Here is a 16905-nt window from a genome sequence, read left to right as displayed (position 1 = left end):
TCCATATTGATGGAAATGAAATGCAACTAAAACACTTGAAGGCCACAGATGTGACATGATATAGCATGAGAACAACTGTTTTCAGAACTAATCAAGATATGCAGAGATGAAGAATCGAATCAATATTGGTTTCCTAATTGGTTGCTCTCGTTGTGAATATTATTTAGCTGGTGTAGATCATAAATGGAAATAAAAAAGGCTTTAAAATCATTCTTTGGATATTAACTTTGTTTCCATTTTTTTTTAACCACAACATGACATTTACTTTCTTTCACAGCACAAAGCACTACACAATATTTGAGTTGGCCATACCACATCCTCCTCCCTAAGTCAGAAAATAAAAACAATTACGTCCATAATATTCAGCACTTTGCCTTCAAAGTTATGATCCAATAAAAGTCACTAATTGAGAGGGACATTTCAATTCCTACATGAGTCATTGGGGTACGTATACAGTACATTAAACATTTAATGGTACAGCTGTAGCTTTCAATATACTGCTGTAACACTTTACATTAAGGTAGCCTATACACCTGGTTACTTTTTGTTACTTATTCGTTATAATGGGTTATAAACTAAAATTTGCAAACTACTAAATAACAGATTATAAACGACTTATGAATATTTTATGAAAGGCACCTTAAAGTAAAGTGTTAACAAGGTTGGAAAGGTGAAATTCAGTTCTATATATGAAAAGTAGGAATGTTTTTATAAGTATAATCATGTCCATACAATCAATTTGCATATGTAGGCATAGGTTTGTTGAGGTTTTGACAGCTGTAGTTTTGTTGTTGGGCTCATCATGCTGAGCACAGATGGGGGAGTGTATTTGCTGAGATCCTTATTATTTCTATTGCATTAGAGGCACTGAGAGCCACATTTTCTAAGCTTCTGCACCAAAAAGGTCCAATAAAAACACATCAAAAGGATTATAAAGATAAGATGAAGAATATGTCAATTATTTAACAATATTCTGAAAGAAATCTGGCCCCAATTATACATTTTCATGGTAAGTATGTGTCATTGCTGCCACTTTTATCATTTTCATCTTGGCCTGTGAAGATGGCAAGTCAGGAGAGAACTAAAGGATTTAACACTGTCGAGTATTCAACCAAAAGGTGCATTATAATATTTGCTAATTGCTTGTATTTGAGGGACTTGGTGGAGGGACAACTCAAATAGTAGTTCAAATCACAATCCTTATTTTTCATACACTGGCAAGTCAAGTCAAAACTAATCAGAACTCTCTTACGTGATGACTCAGAGCAACTGACCCCTTGTAAATACAATAGGTTCCCATTTTAGCCTATCATCTCAGTTCTGTGCAAAGAGAAGTAGATTTCCTGAAGTGGTTCATCACAAATAGACAATATTTCCACAATTCATTGAATTTTTTTGTGACACTCAAAACAAGACCAACAATACACCGAACAGTTTGTTCACGAGGCGCAACATTTTCTTAAGGCAATTGCTATACAATGGCAAGTACCGCAGGCCAAAAGGAAGAGTGGCCTCAACACAAGACACTGGACTGGGCCATCACTTATTCTTTAACTAATGCTTTCCTTTTGATCTGGCTATAGATTAAAAAACGATTTGCATCTTCTCTTGTGCTTTCCAGTTAATTGCATTATTATTATGATTTTTTTCAATTTTGAAACAAAACATTGCCATAGTTTGGGTGCATTTCATGTCAGAGGAAATATATAGAGCCCTGTAAAAGCCTTCAAACTCTCTAGGAAAGGCACCCCCAGGGGAACCCATACCGTACGGTGTAGTACAGCAAGTAGGCCCTGTGATGATGTGTGATATGTTTACTGGCAACCTACTCCTTCATTTCCATTTAACGTCCCTAATTTCTCAAGTGTTTCACAACTAATATATCTACATTGCATTGCAACTCTAAGGACTTAAAACATGTAAAACGGCAGGTTATAAACAAAAGCTACACATACTGTACAAAAGTGTAAAATGAAAAGTGACTTGTCAGTGTGGTGGTGTAAAATATAATCATTCAAATGTTCTTATTTACTTTAGACATGTTTATGGCAGGATGAGGGTATGTGGTTCGGTTCCAGTTCTTTTTTGCCAACAAGTTTGTGCTTTTCCTATAGCGTTCCTGACAGTTTTTCCAAACAACATTCGGAAAACAATGTCATTGCCACGCTCTCTTTTGTATGTATGTATGTAACTGCCATGCTAAATTTGTGCCTATCTATGGGGACTCCTAATTGAAACCTTAAAAACATTATATAAGAAAATAGGACTGTTTCCCTGCTGTATTTGGATACAATAGCATTTGGCAGTTATGAATTCAGCATATTGAATAATAATTCAATTGCAAGGAACATCTAAAAAAAATAAAAAATAAGTATTTACATCGTTTTTTCCAGTTCTAATATATTTTATAAGAAACCAAAGTAATGCGAAACAGAAAAGCACTTTTGAAGAAGCATATCTTGATGTYCGAAAACTAGGAAGACCTGAATATAAACAGATTCCCCCAGAATAAATTGTTAGTTTCCTTTAGCAACAGATCCCAGGGGCGTGACAAACGGACACAAAAAACCTGTCAGACAATATCTGAACTGATAGTTGCTAAGTCCCCGTGCAGGCCTAGAGCTGCATTCACATGGATTATTGATGCGGCAGCTTTCTGTCTATGTCTCTGAACGTATCAATCAACAAATTGGTCAATCATATTCTCAAAATAATAAAAAGGAATGCTAGGTTCAGCAACAATGGATAACGCAAGACAAGTCATGATAAGGTGACCTCGAAAAGAAAAACATCTTCATTGTCAATGAAGCCTGCAATGAGTCCATGTGATGCTGCTGAAGACCACAGACCGTAAGCTGAATCCTGGGCTCCTCCCACTGTAGCCGGTCCGTCTGGCTGTCTGTTGGGCAGCACTGAGGTGACAGTGGACACAACATGAACGTCAGGCTGACCTATGTTGATCCATCATCTGTCCTGCGATGTTACTTTAAGCTGTATTGTCAGGAGTTGTTGGTGATCGTAATGGGGCAGGTGGGATAGATGGATGGAGGTGAGCTGGAGCTCCTGTAAGACAAAAAGTGAGATTTGGGACTAATCATATCCCTCAGGCAATACTTCAGTGATTTTCAAAACTGTTGACAAATACTGCAGCAAACAAAAACCTCGTCCCCTGGTAGTTTATAAATTCCAAATGGCTGTTATGGTGTTTTGGTTGATCCAATTGTTTCTGGTGTGGTGTAGGTGGTGGATCTTCAGGCGAGCGGGCAGGTCTCGTCTTTGGACATCTCGGATCCATCTCCCCTGAAGCTGCAGACTAAGACACCCTAAGAAACCATCCCCACAAAGAGGCGCCATGGCGACTATTGGAGGCACACATTGGTGTGATGTTTATTACTATTAACAATATCCTTATTATGAGTAAGAGCGTCAATGTCGTCAGACTTGAATAATAATCCTTGAACTCGATTGGCATACCACTGGTACATAAGTCACCCTCCTTCGTACCTTTCCATTTCTCGGTCTGATAATCATAATGTCCTCTCGGACAATCCAATAATACACAACTACAATAACAACGACCCCCAAAAATATATATGTCGGTGTGTGTTAATCGATTGGCAACTTTGGGCAACTTCGTGGGGTGCTTTATCTTTTTCTTTCCCTCTCTTTGGGGGTTCCTGTCCCTGGACTGGGTGGGTGGGTGTTATTTGACCCCCTCTGCTATATCCACAAGGGCCGGTGCTATAGTCTGGGGAGGCTCAAAGGTTTTGCCAAGGCTGCTGCTGTTGAGGTTGTCAATCTCTTTAACTTCCTCTTTCTTCTCTTCCTCCTCGGTCGCCCTGTCCGCGTTGTTGTTCAGGTCGTCGCTGCTATTGTTAGTCATGTTCTTGTGCTCCTCAGGACTTGTGTCGTCCGTGTGGTCAGCACTGGCACAGTCTGCTCCTCCATTTGTCATGCTGGTCTGGAGCGCTGGCGGTGAGGCCTCAGGGGATGGGCAGAAGTTGATGCCCTGAATGAGACGCACCAGGCCCTTGACCTTCTCCAGGGAGTTGTGCATGTCCCTCTGACGGGCCAGGATAGTGTTCTTGTTCTCCATGCATTTCTTTAGAGAGAAATAGGGACAGACTCATTAGTAATTAACCATCCAGTTCATGTGCTGTTTCTGAGATGACTTCACATGCCTTCAGGGTTAGCCTCARTGTCATGCAGTGTRATGCTTACYGTTATGGATTGGCTCAGCTGTTTGACCCTTTGTTCTAGYTGTTCTCTGTCCTGCTTCAGTTCCAAGCTCCACTTCACCAGTTTCTGCTTCTCCTCCTCTTTAGCTGTCAGATAAACCATTGCAGTCAACATTTAAGTGCTAATTAGATGAACACAAATTAAATTTGGAGGTAGCTCTTTTTATATCTGGCTTCTTCTGTACCTGCTTTATATGCAATGTAGGAATGAACAATAGCGAGGGTTCCAGGCCATGGGATTGCCTCATCTTTCATCAAAATCTAAAGAAGAAAAGAGGAAACAATTGAATCCATGTCAACAATAGGCTTAGTTCTGCTTCTTTTTTTAATGTTTGAATAACCATTCAACCATCCATTATGTTTCAGTCACTTTTTGGTGGAGATAAGCGAGCGGAGAAATACAATATAATTCAAATACTGAGCTATATATTGTATGCTCCCCCCAAAATTGGGAAATTATATTATACGAATATAATTGTTTAGAGAAAGAGATTTCTGTTTAACAAGTTATACTTTCTTCTCTCAAAAAAGGTAGCGTTCAAAATGATTGACACTCCTACAGATTCTTATAAAGGAAGTAGTCAAAAGGTTTAGTATTTGGTCCCATATTACTAGCACATGTGATTCTACAAACTTGTCGGATGCATTTGCAGTTAACGTTAGTTTTGGTTGTTTCAGATTATTTTGTYCCCAATAGAAATGACTGGTAAATAAATGTATCTAGTCACTTTGATTGTAAATAAGAATAAAATATGTTTCTAAACACTTCTACATGAATGTGGATGCTACCATGATTACGGATAATCCTGAATTAATTGTGAATAATGATGAGTGAAAAAGTTACAGAGGGTCAAAGATCATACCCCCAACACATGCTAACCTCCCCTGTTATTGGTAACGGTGAGAGGTTAGCATCTCTTCAGGGTATGATCTCTGGCCCTCTGTAACTTTAGCACTCATTATTCACAGTACCATCCACATTAAATGTACAAGCGCTTAGAAACATATTAGATTGTTATTTGCAATAAAAGTGACTCTAAAATGATCCAATACATTAATTACCATTCATTTGTATTTGGCACAAAATAATCTGAAACAACCAAATGAACTGCAAATGCAACCAACAAGTTTGTAGTCACTTGCCTAGTTAAATAAAGATGAAATTAAAATGTTTTTTTTTTAAACTAATAAACAAGCTTAATGTAGTGTGCTATGAATATGGGACCAAATGCTAACCTTTTGACTACTTTAATTCTAGTATTTTGAGTATTTATGGGTGTCAATAATTTTGATGACTACTTTTGAGAAAAAACATTATTACTTGTTAATCCAAATCTTTTTCGAAACAATTGTATTAGTTTAAAATAATATACTTTCCCCGCAAAAAATTGCATAAAATATAGCTCGGTATTTGAATTATCTTATTTATACAGTTATTATTGCTCATCTTTATCAAGGGTGTCAACAATTCCGGGCCGCAACGTATTATTTAGTTGAAATTGCCTGAATTCTTCGTCCACTTTTAGATGTTTACACAATCATGGCTCGGAACGCTGTTGTCAAGGATTTTAGGACAGAGAGACAAGGCCGTGAATCAAATGATTATTGGTTACTGTAGGTTATCATACTGTATGTTATGGAGACATTGCACAGAGGGATATCAATATAACACGTCTTCCCTTTCAACCAAGCTACCAAAAGCCCAGGGACACATACAGGGCCCCCTTGGAGCACTTTGGAGCACTTTCACATAAAGTGCACACATCTTTCAGAGACCAGACGGACAAGAAAAAAAATTAAAAGGTAACAAGATGACAGTGCAAGAAGCATTTTGAACAATTAATGAAGTGAAATGCATGGCGCTTTCTCATGCCTGTTCAAAAACTTTGTTTGGAGAACATACAAAGCTAGGAAACAGTCTTATTGCTCAGACCCCCTACACTAAGACAAGCTCTGAGATTCCTGAGAGCACTAGGACAAGGTGGCATGAGTGGTTCTCACTGAGGTTTCACCTTCTAATATCTCACTCTTACAAACTGGCTTGAATAAACAGGGGTGGCTGTGGCTCAGCTGGAGCTTGTATTAGCTGCATTTAGTTTACAACCGGCCTGGGAACTGCTGGGGGAGCTTCTAAGTGGCTGAGACTGCAGGGACAGATGCTGCTGTTACCTGGTCGTGACATTTGGGGCAGATCCACATGCCCCTGGGAATGGTTTTCAAGGGTGGAGCGAGGCAGTCCAGATGGTAAACACGTGCACATGTGTCACACATGAGCAACTGACCACTGCGCCTGCACACAGTGCAGAAGTCCTCATGGATGTCTCCCTGTCAGGAAGAATTGCATCAATCAGTATTGTGGCCACTACGCCCAACCGATCATACCTGGATATGTGGTACTAGAGGAAAGGGAGTCGAACTTCACTGAATGACACCTGCCCAATCTGACTGTGCTCTCAAACTGTTCACATTGTAATTGTGTTTGTGGGCACTGGGTGTTGTTCACACGAACCAGTTTTCACTGGATGACCGCGAGTAATGTTGCTGGTCACGGTACCCTACCAAACCCCAAACACCACTGTCAACAGCAATGACGTGCGATGCGTTGATCCAAACATCCTCAGCCAAAGGAGTGAGGGACTTTTCACTTTGTACGGTTATGGACACCAGGACACACATAGATTGTCACACATAAATGAATGATGGATGTAATGGCATGTAGGGTGTAAAAGTGAATGGATGTGGAAGGTTTCATGTTGTAAGGAGGGGTGGTCTGTCCTGAAACCATAGGGCCTCAGGRAGATACCACTGAGGGGGGTATTTGGGGGGAGGCTTCCTCTAGTCCTGGTAGGTGCAGTGGGCTCTTCATCAGCTACTTACATCCCCGGAGCTGGGTCTAGGCAGAGGGAGGGTGTGGGGGTGGACGGGGAAGTGAGAGCCCCCCCTCTCTGACCGGTGGTGGGCCGGGGAGGCGGAATGACTGCTGGTGGGGGATGTTGGGGTGTGAAGACCCAGCTCAGGAACACTGCTGTATTTGGGTGGGCGACCTGGGTGAGATGAGACACGACAAAACAAAACAAAAACAAAAGAAAGGAAAATGGGAGAACAAAATAAAAAAACATTCTCATGACATACCTGTGACAAGGGGTCCTCATTGGCTAGCGCATAAGGAAGAGGAAGAGGAGGAGCACAGACAGAAGCGTTAGTACACAGCGAGGGGGAACAACATGAAGTTGGGTCAAGAGGAAGGGTGAGCTGGGCAAAGCTGACAGTTAATTAGACAGTAGTTCGGAGAACAAAAAGCTGACAGTTAATTAGACAGTAGTTCGGAGAACAAAAAGCTGACAGTTAATTAGACAGTGGTTCCGAGAACAAAGCAGGTCAAAGCAAGATATAAGCCACATCGTATCGACCCGCAGAGCAGAACATTGTTGAAACAAATGTCAAATCTAATTATGTCAGCTATTATCAACATTATTTCAATGTACTATTTGAAACAATAGGTCAAATACAGCTACATTCAACATTGTCAGTCAGAACGTGGGAAGCAAATGCTTGGTTCATATGAGGATCAATACTCCTACATTTTCTACTCACAAAACCGCAATGTACCACTAAACCTGTCACATAACAGGCCTCTTAAGTCTGTTACAAACAAATTAGCAGTGAGATCTGACTTGGCATGCCATACTAGCCTGAAATCCACAAACCTGTTTTGTTAACATTCCACTACATATACTCCGTGTAATGCTAAACATGAGAAAGAGTGGCAAGGAGTGGAATGCTAACTCAGACTGGTACCCAGGCTAATGCCATACACATAGCGTTCAGACAGCGACAGGGCTGAAATCCACATGGGGTTTTGCTTGGTGGAGTCCTGGGGTGAGCACATACAGTACAGAGCTGTGAAGCCATCCTCAACAATACATTCAGAGCAGGGTGGGAAGGCATCTTACTGAGAGGGCAAAGAGAGCTGGTTAAGTAGCACGAATTACAGACAGGGCAAAAGCACAGAGTCAAGTGGCATTAAAAGCAGGAAGTGCAAGGAAAGAGTCAGCTCTATTGCACTAGCATGATAGCACAACCAAAAGAGCTCCTACAGTAAGTCTGTGACGGGGCAGTATGACAGTACAACAAAACGATGAATACTGGTCTCCACAGTTGTACGAGATATGACAGCATAGACTTCCTCCTGGTGTCTGGGAGAGCAGGGGTGCGGTCCAATTGACATTGTGTTAACAAGGTTACAAGGTGGGACACTCCACACAACCCTGAGTAGCTAGACGTTTCCATCACCTGACAGGGGATTCATACTGACCTCTCTTCCTGGTGCCTTGGTGTAGAGGAGTGTTCAGGTATGTGACGCCGTTCTTCTTACGCTGTAAATATAGGTTGTGTTTACTACTTAGGTTTGGTTCTCTCACAGCAGACCTAGAACAGGTACAACCTAGAACAGGTACAGTATCCAGAGTTGGGGTCGGTTCCATTTCAATTCCAGTCAATTCAGAAAGTATTCCAATTCCACATTTTTAACCATTGAAGAGAATTGGAATTTCAATGTACTTCCTGAACTGACTGGAATTGAAATGGAATTAAGACCAACCCTGACAGTATCATCATAATGCCATAATAATAGCAACGTTAGTGGCCTATACACTGTACCTCAGGCTCAAACACTGCTCCACTGTATACTGGGTTTGCTGTTGTTCTCCTCTTGCGCTCCTGCCTCCGACTCTGGATCTCTACACAGGTATAGAATAGACCAGGTCAGTAGAACACATCGGACATATCTGATGTTAAATTGTCTTCATGCAGGCGCAGACATTATTGTAAAAACGTATACAGAATAGGGTGGGGGGGGGGGGTGCTATAAAATATCCATTTGGGTCTTCCAACCTTCCAGATGGTCATATGTAACCAGTCCCAAGGACACCATGAAAGCACGTTTCTGTGGGAGAGAACAAGAAGTCAAATGTTCAGTCAAACGTGTCAGAAAACAAGATTGACCCACAAAGCTGACCATATACAGTACCAGTCAAAAGTTTAGACACGCCTACTCAGGGTTTTTCTTTATTTTTACATTGTAGAATACACTGGTTGAGAGAATGCCAAGAGTGTGCACAAAGCTGTCATCAAGGCAAAGGGTGGCTACTTTGTTTAAATTTTTTTGGGGGGGTTACTGCATGATTCCATATGTGTTATTTCATAGTTTTGACGTCTACACTATTATTCCACAATGTAGAAAATAGTAAAAATAAAGAAAAACCCTTGAATGAGTAGGTGTGTCCAAACTTTTGACTGGTACTGTACATTTATTTTCTTGTTTTCATTGCATCTGTGTATAGAGTATAGGCCCACCTGGGGGTTGTCCTCTCTCTTGTTCCGCAGCAGGGGTGGAGGGGTGCTTCTAGCGGTGTGTGAAGGGGAGGAGGGCGCACTGACCGATGTCTTCGGCTCTGTAACACCCCGAGCTTTAACAGTCTGGAGGGCGGAAGTAACAGAGTTAGCCGCACACAACAAGAGTCACAGTCCCTCCACGGTGGATGTGACGCCCCTTCATGAGAGACCGCTCTCAACGAGGAAAAACACACATTTTCACACACAGCAAACCAGGACAGAGGGTGGTGAGCACCTGGCTTATGTAGGTGGAGGACTCTCCATTCGTGAATGTTATTGGGAGGTCTTCCAATATTCAGTGTATCTACGAACTCACTCTCTGGAATAGAGTTGTGGCAGCCGCTCAAGTACCTAGCCATGCACATCAACAAAGCAGGGTGTCTATGCCGACCAAATTGAGTTAAGTAAGAAGCCTGTGATGAACACAAAAGAGCCAGGCTAACAGCTGGGTGCTTCTTGGTTTAACAGCAATGAAAATGGTAATTCTACTACCGACGGCCCTACTGAAAATATTATCTGGAAGCTAATAGATTTCATTTGATTGGGTCCACGGAGAAGAGTGTAATTTAAACAAATCAAGTTTGCCCGCCCCCTCTTTGTTCCCCCTCCTCTCACCTTGGTGTCAGGGCTGAGGCTTCTGATCTGAAGGGTCTGATGAGTTGCCAGGGTGGCCATAATGGTGGCTGGCGAGGTGATGACGATGCCAGTCAGCTGGGCAGATGGCAGGGTCTTGGTGATGCTGGCGCAGGGCTGGCCGTTTACAACGCGTACCTGGTGGATGGGCCCGGTGGTGGAGGCCAGTGAGGTGGAGGTCAGCTTGGTGGTCAACATGACAGGCCGCTGGAGGAGCTGAGGGGCAGCCAGCATGGGAGGAGGGGGCGCAGGGGCGATGGGTACCGTGGAAGTGGGCGTAGGCGTGGCTGGTTTAGGTCGGACCTGGTCCACAATATAGACAGGAGGATAGTGAGTATACAGTATGTAAGGACCCATGTCTTTTAAACAGTAAGAAAAAGTGCATATCAATTACACAGCTTTGTCATTAACCCTCTGTGATCAACACACAAAGCAGCAACAACAGAGGGCATGCCACATTCACAACAAAGGTTAGCAGGAGGTGGGTTGGCCCTGGGCAGGTAGATTGAAGGAACAGCCAAAGCACGTGGTAAGGAACAACACTGCTGACATAGATAGTGAAGCCAGGTAGTAAGCAAGGGGTTACGAAAATGCCACTGAAACAGGTCTTGGGTCAAGCCTTCGGTCCTGAACAAAAAGCATACGAATGCAGGAACACACACACACGTCACAAAAGGGCACAAGACAAACAACAAATTAGAAAGAACTTGCTCCACCAGTCCCCTCCAGTAGAATCCCTATTCAGACCTCTGAATAGAAAACCCTTGTAGTCTGGTAGGCTATCCAATCAAACTGCCTCAAATGGAGTACATTTGACGTTATAGGACGTCAGATGATAGCTAACGAATTAAAAGCTTAGAAGCTGGTCATTCTAGGACTGATATCCAGTCTAAACGCCCCCTGTTAGTGTTACTGGAGAGAGGCTGCGGGGTGAGGGGAGGGGAGATCCACGTGGACGAACCTGCGTTAGAAAGGTAGGTCGAGGCGTCAGTCTAGGCGGAGGGATAAACTGAGGAACTTTGATAGGCTGGGCAGTGGCCTGCACCTGCGATGAAACCATCCGTTCACACACGTTAGAGAATGCGGAAAACCACACAGTCTCAAGGAGATAGACCATGAGAACACACTCATGAACGCGCAAGTCACACAGTGAAGAAAAGTTGGTCCCAGATCCGACTCATTCCTTGTGAAATCTGCATTTGCAGACACTCTTGCGGCGACACAGAAAAGCCCGATACGTCCTCCTTATCTAAAGAACACGGCAACCCCACCTGTGCCCTGTGATTTCAAATGTTTGTTTACAAAATCAGAAATATACTATTAACACAATTGGGACTTCAGGGACAGTTCAGTGTAAATTCATTTTATGTGCAGACAATGAAGCTGAGTGAGTGACATGTGGGACATACAGTATACTTACAACAATAGTGTTCTTGGAAACTATCCGAACCGGCTCCATTCCCTGATGGGTCAACTTGCTGGATGTCTGAAGGTTGATAGGTGCACTCAGTGAGTCAGGGTGACCTATGCTGGCCTTGGGCGTGTTGCTGATGGCTGTGACCTTGGCGACGGAGGGTCGCGGCGTCACGGCGGAAGCAGGCATGGTAGCGGTGGCAGCTTTCAGTACCAGAGGTAGAGTCTTAGTGGCGATGCCCGGGGTGATCGTCATCGTGTTCTGCCCAGGAGAGAAGATAAGTTGAATACGGGGCTACCCTTCAACAACACATACCAACATATTACTATTACAGCTGTGTGTGTGTGCGTGTGTGTGTGTGTGTGTGTGTGTGTGTGTGTGTGTGAGAGCAAGTACCTGTGGCGTGCTCAGTTTGTCAGGCGAGGGCAGGGAGGGTGGGGTGTGGAGGTTAGGCAGGGCAGAGGCTTTCCCATCAGGCTGCACTGGGTGCTGGGGCTGCTGATGGGCCTGGACCTCCGGATGATCCTGTTTAACCAGCAGCTCTTTCCTCAGCTGCTCCACCACCTTCTTCTGCAAGACAGCGGAGGACACAGATTTAAGTCGACAGAAGGAATTCTGGAGTTTTCATATGGACCGTGCTGTCCTGGAGAGGTACATACATAATGATGACTCAAACAAAACTGTTCAGTACCAGGATATCAAAAGCACGAAACAAAAGTAAAGAGACAAGCAACTGTCCTTGTCAAATGTTATTCTTTACCTCATACAAACCCAATTCCATTCGTTGCTGACTCAGTCATAAAAAAATTAAAGTATCTTGATAGGCAATAAAGGCATTTTTTGCTTAAACGTCATAGAAATGCTTTTTGCTTAAGGCAGAGGGAGGTGGTGAGGTAAATGGGAACAGAAAGAGCGAGAAGAGAGAGGAACAGCATCTGCTTCAGGTTAAATTCACACTGAAGAGAACAGCATCTGCCTCAGGTTAAATTTATACCGAAAATAAACGACATCAGCGAACCCCCCCAAAAAATGGCCACATCACTGAACTAAAGCAACGGTGGATTCCAAACTGTGTACATTACCCAGTTGATAGTTGAACAAAAAACGATGTATCCACATTTTTATTCTGACTAGACCTTAATAAAATGACATGAGGATTCTTTTCAAACGCATGTAGGCCTAAATTCGGTTAGATATACATGTAGCCCTCACTGGGCAATACCAGGAAGTGTCCTGGAGACTTCTAGTTATCCCTTTGTTATGGCAAAAAGGCACAGATTCAGTATTATATGTGTATATAACCACAACCAACTACTACAGCTAAACATTAATACAAAGTAAATGAGGATGAACAATCCTTCTAGCCTCCTGCAGAATCAGTTCTTGAAATTCAGTTTGGAATTTGGTCCAATAAAATACCGCCTGGAACTGTTTTACACACACTGTGACAAAGACACACAAGGCTTGACAGCAAGCGAAGTGGCAGGTGTCCCAGATTCCCCCTGGCTACGGCACATAGGACACCTACCCCAGTTATGAGCAGCCTGCTTCTAGGCAAATCATCTGTGCCATCCCCCAACAGGTTTATACTGGTTCTGACACAGCAAATCAAACATTCTCAATTATCTGTAACCTTACCCACACAGTGAGCATCAATCCTTATCTGGTAGGCTCATAGAATGCTTTGCGGTTTATAATATTTCCTGCTTTCTTTTATGCCCAGACAGCTAATTGCTGAACCTTGCACACACACACACACACACACACACACACATCAGTTTCCAATTGGCTTGGCTTCAGACTGTTCGCATTGACTGTGGCACTGGCACTGCCCCTCGCAGGCCAGCCAGGAGATAGGAGAGGACACATATGATGAAGTCAGCACAATGAGACGCAGTTCATTCTTCCCTCACATTCACTCTATTGACGTATGCATTGAAAGCACCCCCCCCCCCCCCCCCCCCCGCTGCGGTCTGATAAGACAGAACAGAGTCCGACCGCTCTAGTTCACCTCTGTCCATTCACTCACACTCACTGCAGTGAAAAGTGAGCCAATGTCCTCTCAGCAGCCATGGGCGGGCTGAGACAAACTTTTTGGAGGGTATCTGACTGTTTACGTACATTCTGTCAGAGCAAGTAAAAACACCCAACTGTAGCTTTACAAGGAAAATATAACCATTAATGAATAAATATAAATCCCAATAATGTATATTCTTTCTTACCTTTTACCTGACTTAGTACAGTAATGATCATGCTCTTTTTTTGGGGTATATATATTACTGGCATTGACAATTGTTAGATTCATACTACACTGTTGAAGAAAGAGCTTTCAAGTAAGCATTTCACTGAAATACCATTTCAACTTAATTTGATCCCCAATAGGTAAACAACCTTCATGTTACTTTCTATTCATTGAAATAGAATATGTTTGTTGATCAAATCAAGCAGTAGTACAATACGGAACAGCCTATTTGGAAATAGACCCGACATGCGTGAACAAACACTCTGACACCACATGGCAACTGCAACATGAATTAATAATGGAAGAGCAATAAGCATGAGGTTTTTTAGAAGTGCTGTTGTGAATGGCATGTGTTTGTGTGTTAGTTTAACAAGAGGGGATGTATCAGTATTTAGCCAGTGACTTCCCCCTTCCATTCATGTACTACATCAACCCTCTGGTCTACAGTTCCACCACTGCACACCTCTAATGTAATCTTTCATTGGTTTTGAGGTGAGGGTCCTGTCAGCTCTACATGGTGATGCTGCTCACATTCCCTTATCTCCTCTTAAAAATCAGGCCTATTTAACTGCTACAGGCGCTGCACTTTCCACCACTCAGTGCTGCTTTCCACCCCCCCCATTTTTGTTTTTACATAAAAAAAATTCAGAGACTTCCATGTGCGCATGAATTAATCAATTATAAAGTCAATTTGATTTGACCAATCTAACTACATAATGGTAATCATGTATTTGGATGGTAAATCTCTGTTGATAAACTGCGTAAATCAAGATGTAGCCTAGGCCTATCCACAACACAGGTGAATGCATATGCAATAGCAGTGTGTCCATGCATTGCGTTATTGAGCTTGTTTTGACTGACATTTGAGATAATAGCAGTCAGTTAGCATGACTTTCATGAATTGTGAAGCCTGTATATGGTTCATTACATGAATTGTGAAGCCTGTATATGGTTCATTACATGAATTGTGAAGCCTGTATATGGTTCATTACATGAATTGTGAAGCCTGTATATGGTTCATTACATGAATTGTGAAGAATTCACAACAAGTGACGTTAGCTGATGAACATTATCTCATATAACCACACGTATAAGATCTCCTAAACCTGCTTTTACCACAGATCTTATTTTCAGCGTTTATCCAAAATCCCTCTAAAAAAAAACAGCATTGATTTTTCCCGTAGGCTTTGTCCAACGAACCATTTAAAAAAAAAATGTTATAGTATCGAAAAAGTACAGACGTTTAGGTATACCGTGCAACACTACTAATAAGGACTGAAGGCTCAACATTGGAATTTCATAATCTGCTCAGCGCACTCCTGTTAAGCCTTGAGGACCGATGCAGTGATTGCTATTATACTTTTTGTTTAACTAATGATTTCGTTTTAAACCAGCCTTTTTACCGTCCGCTTATTATGGGAATTCTAATTAGATGATCGTGTAAAAGGACTCCACATTAATTGCATTTTTTTTTTTAAAGTCAGTGTAACGCTTTAGATTTTATTTGGCAAGGTCATTGATGCATATGCACGAGCTGCCCTTTAGTGCTCCGCAAAGAAGAATTGGGCACATTCAAGCATTCTTTGCTGTTATTGCCATCAGCTACATTGAGTCAATGGACAAATAACTTTCTACAACAACCACAAGCACGCAAAGCAGGACAGCTGCCACGGCGAGACAGGTTTCATCAAAGACCACCCTCGTGATTCTGACAGTTGTCCTTATCAGACAACAGCTATCAGCCGCTAAGGTCTTGGGACATCTTGGGCTAATGCAAGACATCTTGTATCATCCTCAAATTTTCCACCTCTCTTACTCCACATACAGCTACAGTATGTGAACTACTGTCCTTAGGTCCTTTTAACGTACCTCATCTTTTAGCATAACCGTTCAATATTATCTGATGCTCAGTAATAGCTAGACCAAGCTGACAGCTTTTCAGAGACCATTTTCACAGCAGGATAAGTTTCATTATGCAGAAGTCCTTGGGCATACGGTAGATCAGCCAGTTACATTTCCTCTTGGGGTCTCCCTAGTGACGGAATGCTTTTTGTTGAGGGAACACAGCCCAGTAAGACACGGTAAGAAACCTGCACAGGCAGAGATGACCTCCAGAGGGCACAATGGGGGACACTGTTGATGGGGGACACTGTTTATCAGTTGTATGTACAGACAATGTGGTCAAGGCTTAAATGATAAATGATGAATAAATACAAAGTCAAAAAGACACGAATCTCTCAAAAACCAAAACAGGATTGGACAATAACAAAATTTTACACACAGTCTAACGTACTTTCTTAAAATCATTTGTTGAGAGACCATAGCAACAATTCCTTTCCAGTTATAGATTTGAACCACAAGTGAGTCATCTCCAGATGCTTGTTGGCGTGTTTCGGAGGCCTTGCAGAAAGCCCTGTGTGTCTGCTGAAGTGCTGAGTTGGCTGCTGAACATACGGCGCAAAGCAGTGGTTGGCTAATCAAAGGCCCAGTGCTCACTCAGCACGCACAGCAGGGCGCCCTATAACTGGCCCCCCTCCCTCTTTCTCTGGGAGGGTCTGTCGTTCACAAATTATACATGGTGGAAAGTCCAAAGGATGCCTCCCGGGGAAAAATCTGAACCAATGCTCTGCTAAATGGTCTTTAGTCTCTTGCTTCAAAGAATCAGCTGTTTCCTCTGTGAGCTTTCCTCAGGGTGTGTCAAAACCCATAGCGCATGTTTTAGAAATCCCTTTCTTCATCGGCATTGCCGTTATTCAGGCATTCACTAGGTGACATTGTCAGACCTCTTTGTCATGAGTCCCCGACTACACGTCGATCACTCACTGGGATCTCTACCGCGTGAGTGACGGGCGAGGGTAAATTGCACTTCATCACTCAGCCTCCGATGGCCATCCCCCTGTCAACGAGGACAGAATGCTGTCATTTCAAATGACATACAAATGGGAGGGGAAGCAGTGACTCACAGATGAGGTTGACTTTATAAA

The 16905-nt window shown here is 42.7% G+C and overlaps 1 protein-coding gene across 10 annotated transcripts in view; it reads right to left on the bottom strand.

The window, feature by feature from the left end:
• Positions 1-6: 6 nt before the first annotated feature.
• LOC111969221 (PHD finger protein 21A) overlaps positions 7-16905 on the bottom strand; it is a 50443-nt gene continuing 33544 nt past the window's right edge. For 3 of the 10 annotated variants that reach the window (XM_070445363.1, XM_070445366.1, XM_070445364.1), the window contains 13 exons: positions 12076-12249; positions 11686-11940; positions 11227-11310; positions 10248-10568; positions 9594-9716; positions 9132-9183; positions 8898-8977; positions 8554-8614; positions 7116-7393; positions 6408-6563; positions 4424-4499; positions 4222-4325; positions 7-4102 (listed from right to left, as the gene is read on the bottom strand). In XM_070445363.1, coding sequence (XP_070301464.1) covers positions 3704-4102; positions 4222-4325; positions 4424-4499; positions 6408-6563; positions 7116-7393; positions 8554-8614; positions 8898-8977; positions 9132-9183; positions 9594-9716; positions 10248-10568; positions 11227-11310; positions 11686-11940; positions 12076-12249 — 2163 coding nt within the window. In that variant the 3' untranslated portion in view covers positions 7-3703. The remainder of the gene's footprint in view (positions 4103-4221; positions 4326-4423; positions 4500-6407; positions 6564-7115; positions 7394-8553; positions 8615-8897; positions 8978-9131; positions 9184-9593; positions 9717-10247; positions 10569-11226; positions 11311-11685; positions 11941-12075; positions 12250-16905) is intronic. The other 7 variants (XM_070445367.1, XM_023995225.1, XM_070445369.1 and 4 more) reach the window with 7 other exon arrangements.

This window comes from Salvelinus sp. IW2-2015, linkage group LG10 (assembly GCF_002910315.2).
Source record: "Salvelinus sp. IW2-2015 linkage group LG10, ASM291031v2, whole genome shotgun sequence".
Taxonomy (NCBI): domain Eukaryota; kingdom Metazoa; phylum Chordata; class Actinopteri; order Salmoniformes; family Salmonidae; genus Salvelinus; species Salvelinus sp. IW2-2015.
The sequence above is the reverse complement of the archived record's forward strand: the minus strand, read 5'-3'. Positions and strand labels throughout refer to the sequence as shown.